This window comes from Myotis brandtii, unplaced genomic scaffold, assembly GCF_000412655.1.
Source record: "Myotis brandtii unplaced genomic scaffold, ASM41265v1 scaffold18, whole genome shotgun sequence".
Classification (NCBI taxonomy): Eukaryota; Metazoa; Chordata; class Mammalia; order Chiroptera; family Vespertilionidae; genus Myotis; species Myotis brandtii.
The window spans coordinates 8636468-8646900 of record NW_005356674.1 but is presented as its reverse complement, the minus strand read 5'-3'; the positions used below and the strand labels follow the sequence as shown (position 1 = coordinate 8646900).

At 43.9% G+C, this 10433-nt stretch overlaps 1 protein-coding gene across 3 annotated transcripts in view; it reads right to left on the bottom strand.

Moving 5' to 3' along the window:
- PLCL2 (phospholipase C-like 2) overlaps window positions 1-10433 on the bottom strand; it is a 175062-nt gene that overhangs the window by 7332 nt on the left and 157297 nt on the right. Inside the window, exon 6 of one of the 3 annotated variants that reach the window (XM_005863631.2) lies at window positions 4664-5519. The exons of 1 other annotated variant lie outside the window; for it this stretch is intronic. In XM_005863631.2, the coding sequence (XP_005863693.1) occupies window positions 5340-5519 (180 nt within the window). In that variant the 3' untranslated portion in view covers window positions 4664-5339. Of the gene's footprint in view, window positions 1-4663; window positions 5520-6687; window positions 6762-10433 lie in introns of those variants that run through there. One more of the 3 variants, XM_014537561.1, reaches the window with a different exon arrangement.

Here is a 10433-nt window from a genome sequence, read left to right as displayed (position 1 = left end):
GAATCGTGGAGAGAACGTGGGGAACACTAATGGGCTGATCAAACGTGGTGGATCAAAGTATTACAGTCAACAACTGATGTATCAGGAAAGAGTTTTAAATAGGTTACTAAAAGCTATAAAGGTAAACCAACAGAACTAAAATGAAAATGCTCCAAGCAGGGCTTGGGGATGGAGGGAAAGCAAAGGGAAGGAGCAGTGGAATGAGCCATGGTTGCATTTTCCCCAGGGTGCAGTCACGGGTCTTCCTAAAGGGGGTCAGGCAGAGGCAGGGACCAGCCTGTCTGTAGCTGCTCTGACCATTACGGTAGCCACTAGCCACATGCGGCTATTGACTTATTGAAACGTGGCTAGTGTGACTGAGGAACTGAATTTTTTAATTAAAATTTTATTAATTAATATGCAAATTAATAGTGTGCCTAGTGGCTATTGCATTGAATAGCACAGATATAGATGTTTCCTTCATCATCAGAAGTTCCACTGGACAGCGTTGGTCTTGAGTTTGGGTGACAATTATCAGAAGAATCAAAACCAGAAATGATCCAGCATAAATTCTTGGCTGGGGAAGATGGAACGGGGTTTTTACTCTTCCTATCACACCTCCTTTACACTTTGAATATTTATCATCTATATATTTTCTTGTATGTTCAGAATGCTCATCTCAACCTGTCATCTCGAGGGCCACAGAAGTCCATTTCCACAGGATTTTTATGATTATTTTGTTTTAAAACAAATCTTTTTATTTTTTAAAGTTTTTTTTAAAATATATATTTTATTGATTTTATACAGAGAGGAAGGGAGAGGGATAGAGAGTTAGAAACATTGATGAGAGAGAAACATCGATTAGCTGCCTCCTGCACACCTCCTACTGGGGATGTGCCCGCAACCAAGGTACATGCCCTTGACCGGAATCGAACCTGGGACCTTTCAGTCGGCAGGCCGACGCTCTATCCACTGAGCCAAACTGGTAGGGCTAAAAAAATCTTTTTAAAGGGAAGATATTTGTTCTTGTAAATTCTAATAGTCATAAACAAAAGTCATTGTTAATCCCTATTTTCTTCTACCTAACATCCATGGCTCTGATGAAACACAAAATTATTCTAGTTCATAAAATTGAATTGCTGTTTGTCACCTTCCTGGCCACAGCTCTGCTCCTTCAATACTCAATTATTTGATTCCTGTGATCCTTAAAGAGAGCTATGCCTTTTCTTACAATAAAAGCTGGAACTTCTCAGAGAGGAGGGCAATGTTGGTGGCACCTGAACACGTGATGTGCAGAGGGGCCATGCAAGCCACTTCCCAGGGGAGCGGGAGGGGCAGTGTGAGGGGCATGAGCACTTTTTAATTTACCTTCTTCAGCACTTGACCTTTTTGGCAACAAGGAGCATATGTTTCTTTTGTAATTAAGTGAAACCAATAAAAAGTGGATTAGATATAATAAAACTAAATGTTTGGCACTAACCTTCTAGAAAAATGAGACCAAATCCTTGAGGAGGCAGCCTAGAGAGCCCTTGCGATGGGCTCCAGCGCCCTCGCCACCTCACTCGGCACCTCCCTCCCTCCCTCTCTCATCATTCCGGGCTCAGTGTCCTTCCTTTAGTCCTCAAGCACGCCACCCTGCCTCCCACTATGGGGTTTGCAACCTGCTGCTTTCTCTGCCTAAATTGCCTCCCTGGCTTCACCCTCCCTCACCATTTTTGCCTTCAGGTCTCAGCTAAAAGCCCACTTTCTCAGGGGGACCTCCATGGCAGGTTGTATTTTCCAAAGGTGGTTTTAACAATATCTCCTCTCCCATGTCCCATTCTGCAGCATGACCTTGCCACGAACCCATCAAGAGGAGGAGTCACGTTCTCTACCCCCGGAGCCTGGGTGGACTTAGTGACTTGCTTGAACAAAGGAATGCAGGAGAGGTGACCTGGGCCTTCCGAGGAGAGGCTGGGGAAGACTTGCGGGTCCCTTATGGGTCATCGGGGATGCCGACTCCCTCTTGGAACCCAGTGCCTGCTAGAAGAGTCCAAGCCGCAAGGAGAGACCACGTGCAGACACTCTGATCAACAGCCACAGGAGGGAGCCATCTCACATGTCCAGCCAAAGGGGACGCCCGTAGTCCCTGCTGCCAGCAACTGCACAACAACCCAAGAAGAACCACTGAGGTGAGCCCAGCCACACAGAACCATGAGAGGCAGTAAATTCCTGGTTTAAGTGTTGGGGGTTGTGTTTAGGAGCAATAGGTATCTAGTCCATCTTCCCAGGAGGGTGAGGCCCCCATTACACTCTCAGGGACCCTCCTTTGGAGAATAACTAATGGGAATAATACAGTGAGTCCACTGTGAGCCAGGCACTGGACCTAGTGCCTTACAGACACTATCTTACTCAGTCCTTCAAAAGGTCCCCTGAAGGAAAGAAGCATCTTTCAGTCCTTCTGAAGTGAGAGAAACAAGGCCGGTTAGGAACATTACGATCACTTCCCCTCTCTGCTCAGCCAGGACAGGAACACCAGGAGCCCCTTTGCAGCACTTCCCATGGTTGTCATGGTCCATGTATCTTTAGGATCAGTTAGATTGATGTCTCTTCCTTCCCAACTGAATTGTGAGCTCTGTGGGTGTTGAAAACATGCTATTTTTGTTTGTGGTGAATCTTTGGTGCCTAAAATGTGCTCAATACTGTCAGAGTGAATACATTTCAGTGGCTTCCAGGGGGCTCGTGTTCAAGGTAAGAGAATAAAAGGCCATTTACCTCATTATTCCTTATGACCTCTACCCACCTGTAGTTTAGATGAGAAATATGTATTTGGAATGCAGAGGAGTATGGATATAGTGCTTGGGAGCATAGGCTTTGGAGAAGACAGATCTGGGTTCAAATCCTGACCTGAGCATTCTGTGACCTTGGCTAAGGTCATCATCTCGTCACCTGTAATATCAAGGACATACCGTGCTGGGTGTAGAGAGGATGAAATAATGAAGTAACAGGCAGAATGCCTTGAACACAGGGCTTGGCATGCAATCCCAACAGGGTCCCACTGTCATGCACAACAGAAAATTCTTCCAACTCATGGCACAAGTGAGGTCTGCTCACATCAAACCTTAGCTCAGACTGAAATGGCAGAGAGATGCCTAGCTCGGGCTGGGTAGGTACAGGGAAGCTACGCGGTGACTACACTGACATTTGCATTTATGATTTTTTAAGTCCTTGATTAAAGATTCAGCGAATTCCAAGTATTCAATATACGAAATCGGGCCACATCATGAAGACAGAGCTGGATGACCTGCCAACTCCACGCAGATGGACAGCACCCTTTCTAGGCGGTAGGACACGCGTCCTGAGAGGAACTCTACCCGGCCCGGCTCCTGGGCCACACACACACCCCTGAAATGGAGGAGGTAAGCAATTGGGGGGTTAGAGGCTTTCTGCCCCTCTATTCAGAAGCCATAGCTGCTAAAAGCAGAAAACAGGCCAACACCTGAAATATGGCTAAAGAGGCAGAGAGGAGGTGCAAGTTCTTCGTGTGTCAGAGAGGCCTCAGGACTTCCTCCCTGGATGGGGCATGGGCACGGCTGCTGGAAGCTGTCAGGGCTCCATTCACACGTTGCCCACGTCATTTCCCACTGCACTGACCAGCTGTTTGCTGTCGTCTCCGTGCATTTTGCCCGGCCCTTTGTTTTCCTGTGTTCTCGGCAGCTTTCCCAGTGGTGGTCATGTAGTTCCCAGTTCCCGTTAGACATTGGTCCTAGTTAGGAGTGACGCACTGTGTGTGCGTACAGTGTGACTGATGACGGGGGCATTATTTGCATTTACAGTAACTCACACGGGTGTTCCCCCACTTGAGGAATGTAATGACGGCAGGAAGCCAGCATGCTACTCCACGGTTACCACAATTTATGAACCCAGAGGTAGGTGTCTCACTTTTGTTTGACCAGTAGGGGTTTTAAGGCCTCCGCAGGTTCAAGCCAGAGCGTGTTTACAATGTTTTCTTTGCAAGAGAGAACTGTTTGCAACCTTAACTCAAGCACATTAGAATGCAAAGGACAACAACTGAGCAAAGGAATGGTTTTTTAGGAGAATATTTGGGAGTTGGGCAGAAATAACTTAGATATGTTCAGCCTGAGCATCCCCCTGATTGAGGAAATGACTGTGAGATGCCAAGTTAAAGGTTACAACACTTACCTGCTCACATACCTGTACCACTGAAAAGAAAATGGGCAAATCAAAAAGGGGTTGGGTTGTTGAAGATTTAGACACATCTTTTACTCTTCCAAAATTTGGAAGCCATTTTGATTTGAGAGAAGCAGTAATTAGGCTGCAGGGTTTGTTATTTTTTTCAAAAATAGCACCAAGTTTCACTGATTTGGAAAATAAAAGCTTGGGTTAACAACTCAGCTGACCTTAGGGAAGCTACATCTCCTCTGGCCTTGAACTTACCATTTGCATTTCGGGGCGAACTCTCTCTGGTGTGAATTAAGAAGCGGAAGGGGGTGTCTCAGCCCACTTTACAGTCAGGCAGCTGCCACTGTGTGACGTTGTGAGCACCTCACTATAAGCCAGTGTCAAGCCAGACAAGCAACCCATTCTTGACAAAGCTGTTTACCAAGTAATGGCTTACTCTTAAGAGCAGAATATTTGAAATACAATTTTTAAAAGTTAAAATTTCATTAAATGCATGTACTGCTATTGGAGAAATATCATAAAACATCATTTTTAATGTGAACACTACTTCATACAATGAAAAACTATTTACAATGTGTTGCTTCCAGATTGGTTGCTTTTACAGCATATATATTATACCCAGCACATGTCTCCAGCTGGGGAGCTTCAGTCCAATTGCACGTTCTCCTTGTATTGGATGGTGCTCCAAGGTCCCTGGGGATTCAGGGGATCTGTCCACTTACATTCTCCTTAGTAATTATGGCTCAGCAGGCATTCCACCAAAATCATCTATAACCCAGAGACTCTGGTAATCACACATGTAAAATGCGTAGATTACGTCTTTCTCCAATAAATACTAATTTGACAATACAATCCATTTCCATCTTAAGAAAGTGTTTTCTTTCTCAATGGAACTAGAGTGAATAGTCGGTGGTTCACACTGGAACGGAGTGACGGTGTCTTTGTATACAAATATAGCATACTTTGGCCAGGAATATCATTTCTTATTAAAGAGTTTATTTGCCTTCACACGCCGGATTGCTACATACATTCACAGTTTTAAGAGACTGCAATTAGCTATTCCAGTTGTGCTTTAAAATCCCAAATATTATTTTCATCAGTGAGTGCAAAGCGACTGCTCCACCTGACTACGGTTGGTCCAGAGCTATCACCTCCATGATGACGACGAGGAAGTGCCCTCACTCTCCAGGCTCATCGCTGGCTTTTTCAGGTATGACTTCCAGACTCCGGCGTGGCTTCTGCACGTCGGCATTTTCTGTCCCTGGTTTATTCAGTCCACACGAAACAGCAGCAAAATGGATTTGTTTCAAGTTCTCCAAAGTCTCGTTCTTAGCGTATTTTAAAAGATCCGCTTGTCCCTGTAACAAAACATGCGATGAAACATGTTAGATATGACCTGGCTTATTGTCACGGTTTGACAACATAGGTCTGCTGCAATAGAAATATTTTCATTCCTCCAAGGGGGCATGTGCATTTCTTACTGGCACGGCATTAGAATAGGTCAGTTTTAATAATGAGTTTACCAAGATTGTGCTGCCTTTTCAGTCCTTTTCATTTAAAAATCTGAACAGAGGTGTATTACATCTTCTAGTAATTTGGCCAATCTTGTTTTTTCCTTTGGTTTTTCTTAACCTTTATATTCTGAAATACATATAAACTCACAGGATGCAAATACAGTACAGAGAGGTCTCGTGTACCCACATTTCCCCCAATGCTTACATCTGTAGTACAACAGTATCCAAGCCAGGGGCTGACACTAATACAATGTGTGTGTACAGTCCTCCATCACTTTAGCCCATGTGTAGATTCATGTAACCACCACTGAAATCCACACACAGGGCTAACCCATCACCACAAAGATCTCCCTGGTGCTGACTCCACAGTCACACCATTCCCATCCCTCGACAACCACTAATCTTGTCAAGCTATCCCGTGCATCTGAGGATACTTAGCAGCATCCCTGGAGAGTAGTAGCAACGACTCAGTTGAGACAATCAAAATGTCTGCAGACACTGCCAAATGTCCATATAGCCAATGATTTCAAGATGATGTGGTGTCAACTGCTCCATTGTTATAAATGTCAACATTCCTACTTTAATGTTTTGTTCTGTTTTTCCTCCTTATATTTAATCTGCTTCCCACCAACTGTTCTACTTATACTATTGTCGTTCCTTCTTTCTTAGTCTCTTTGCTCATGATTTTCCCCTTTTCTCAGGCTCTATATTTATTCCATTACTCGATGATTCTTCTATAGCAGTGATGGCGAACCTTTTGAGCTTGGCGTGTCAGCATTTTGAAAAACCCTAACTTAACTCTGGTGCCGTGTCACATATAGAAATTTTTGATATTTGCAACCATAGTAAAACAAAGATTTATATTTTTGATATTTATTTTATATATTTAAATGCCATTTAACAAAGAAAAATCAACCAAAAAAATGAGTTCGCGTGTCATAGGTTCGCCATCACTGCTCTATAGTTTGACTTTTCCTTTGCCATACTTACATCCTTAGTACCATCCCTTCTTTCTTCCTTTATGCTTGTTATTTGTTTTCAATTGCCTCCCAATGTGCATCCTGCACAGATAAAACTTGGGGCCACCTGCAAAGGGTGACAGGTAAGGACTGGCTTTGGCAGACAACAGGACTATAATCAAATCTCTGCCACTAGTGCGTTCAAATGGCAATTTAATGGGACTCCACAGAATGGTTTGCTGTTTACCACTTACTGTTCATGATTTTCCTGCTTTATAGATATCTTTAATTAGTTACTATAAATAGGTGTTCCATTATTTAGTTTAACTGCATATCTCCCAGAGGCCTCAGAGGTACCCTCAGTGTCACTTTAAGATGACAGCACACGGTTCTAGGGTTCTCACTTGCGTGTCTTCTGTAACCAAAACCAGAGAATGAAATACAGTCTCACAGCCAGGAAACAAAGCCTTTATCTAGACTATTAATAGCAGGTGGTCACAAACATAGTGCCCTTTCGTAACTGTTTTGTGATTAGTCATAAATTTGGGTGATGTGAGACTCATCTAGAAACTGAATACATTTCAAACCAGTATTTCTTAAGTTTTCCGCATCACAGGCCAAATGCACAAACCTCTTCTAAGAGTGCTATGGTAACTATGTTACATTTCTTAAAACTACAATTCAAATTGGCATAGAGGGCTAGGAATGTAATTATAGTCCTAAATTTGAGACCACACAGCCTATAATATGCCAAAATTAAGATATGCAGAAATGTATATCAGCAAAGCCTTCTGGAAACAATAGTTATTTAATTGAGTGACTACTGTATGCCAGGCACTATCTAAGCTCTTCACAAAGATTATCTCATGGGAGGTTCAATTACTACCCACACTTTAAAGATGAGGAAACAGTTTAGGGAGATTAAAGGCCTCGCCCAATGCAGAGACTACACAGCAAATTTTACTTAAGCACACACAACTTTAACAAATGGGACTACATCAAAATAAAAAGCTTCTGCACAGCATAAGAAACCATCAACAAAACAAGAGCCCACTGCATGGGAGAACGTATTTGCCAATGATATCCAATAAGGGGTTAATCTCCAAAATATAAATCGAACTCATACAACTTAACAAAAGAAGCTAAATAGACACTTCTCCAAAGTGGACATACAGAAGGCCAAGAAGCATATGAAAACATGCTCAAAGTCACTAATCATCCAAGAGATACAAATCAAAATGACAATGAGGTACCATCTCACACCTGGCTACCATCAACAAACAAGTGCTGGTGAGGACGTGGAGAAAAGGGAAGACTGGAGCAGCCTTTGTGGAAAACACTATGGAAAATATTAAAAACGGAACTGCCATTTGACCCTGTGATCCCACTTCTAGGAATATATCCCAAGAAATCGGAAACACCAATCAGAAAGGATATATGCACCCCTATGCTCTTTAGTAGCACAATTTATAATAGCTAAGATCTGGAAACAGCCTAAGTGCCCATCAGCAGATGAGTAGATTAAAAAGCTGTGGTACATATACACATTGGAATACTATGCTGCTGTAAAAAAGAAAACTGTTACCATTTGCAACAGCATGGATGGAACTGGAGAGCATTATGCTAAGCCCGTGGTCGGCAAACTGCGGCTCGCGAGCCACATGCGGCTCTTTGGCCCCTTGAGTGTGGCTCTTCCTAAGCCTTAGGAGTACCCTAATTAAGTTAATAACAATGTACCTACCTATATAGTTTAAGTTTAAAAAATTTGGCTCTCAAAAGAAATTTCAATCGTTGTACTGTTGATATTTGGCTCTGTTGACTAATGAGTTTGCCGACCACTGTGCTAAGCGAAGTAAGCCAGAGAAAGATTAAGTATCATATCATCTCACTCATATGTGGACTCTAATGAACAACATGAACAAAAATAGATCCAGAGACATAGAAGCATCGAACAGACTGTGGAACCTCAGAGGGAAGGGAGGGAGGAAAGAGATCAACCAATGAACTTGTCTGCATAACCCATGAACACAGACAATGGGGGCTGGAAGAGGTCAATGGGGGGAAAGGGGCACATATGTAATACTTTCAACAATAAAGATTTAAAAAAATAACATTTTAAAATATAAGATTCAATTTCAATAGAAGCATCGAACAGACTGTGGAACCTCAGAGGGAAGGGAGGGAGGAAAGAGATCAACCAATGAACTTGTCTGCATAACCCATGAACACAGACAATGGGGGCTGGAAGAGGTCAATGGGGGGAAAGGGGCACATATGTAATACTTTCAACAATAAAGATTTTAAAAAATAACATTTTAAAATATAAGATTCAATTTCAGATTGAATGCCTTTCTCCTCAGAAACAATTTCATGTTTTACTCAACAAAGATGGAGGTAGGGGGCTGGTAGGCAGCACCAGCGAGGAGGGGTGGTGCTGAGCGGGGCCTGGACAGAGGGCAGAAAAGGATGTCAGTGGCCGCAGGGCTGTGGGGGGGGGACACTGACCTCCACACGTGGCTCCAAGAAATGATGCCTCCGGGGCTTCCGTTGTTGAGTAGTGTGGTTTCTATACTACAAAGCTGTGTAAGTTCCAACTGTGACTGCATCTCCCTCGGCTACAGACCTGGCCATAGGAAGGGCTAATTTTCACCCTGGTGCTGAGTGCACCCCTGCAGCAGCAGAGGGGCCTCTTCTGACACAAAGGAGGTTGCTCTGGTGGCAGAAGTGGGGTCTCAGGAGCAGCCCTCGGAGTTTCCTCAAAACCCAAGCACAGAGGCAGGAAGTTGAGCATGGGTTCCAGGCAGAGACCAGTCCCTGAGAGGCGGGGAGTGCGGCTCAGCTGCACAGAGAGGAAGTGGAGGGCACGGGCCGCTGAGAGGGGCAGAGCCAGGACCACGAGGGAGCTCCTGCAAATGCAGTGAACACGGTGCATGCATAGGACTCCCCCCGTTAACCTTTCAGCTCACCTGTGCATGGCCAAATGGTAGCTGAGGATCGCAATTCCACATGAGTGGGATCCGACAGTCTGAGGTTTTACTGTGCTCAGATGCATCAGAAAGTACAGTCTGTCTAATGATAAGCACTATTGTAGTTTGAGTTTCTGAGCCATCTGAGCAGTTTTCACGCACTAAACAGAAATGGCTTCCAGTCAATTACAGCTTTTCAGGAAAACAGGCAACATAATACATCACCTATAATAAATGACCTAATTAAAGGATACTGGCCTCAATAAAGGAAGTAAGTTACACGTAGGCTACGGAAGTCATTTTCCCAAAGGAAACAAATGTTAGGCTTCAGGTTGTCAAGGTAAGCACTGCACCTCAAGTAAAAGCAAATAAAATTGAGATTAATGTCTTACCAGGTGCAAAATCTGTCTGGTTTAATTATTTATTTTGTGGAGAAGTCCTCTGTTCCCAAAGAGAACAAACCTCTAATCACATGCAGGGTCTAGTGTTTAGTCTTATTGGGAGGGTGGGATGGCACAGGATGGGGAGGTAGCTTGGTAGCAATTCGTCTGGAAAACATCTTGAGTTGCAAAAGTCCACGACTCAAGTGTGATCCAATCCAACATAACTTGGGCCTCTATTAACACTAAGATAATTTTCAGGCTACGAGCAAAATCATACCGAGTCTCACTCTGGGCTGCTGAGCCCAGCACATCTGACGTATGGGGATGATTCTGGTCGCCCGTTTTATGCACACTGACACACACAGCCCTCAGAAGGCCCAGGGCCAGCCGGCAGGGACCACAGCCTCCTATCCCTGGTGTCTATGGGAGGACTGAGCATGTCTGAGTGAG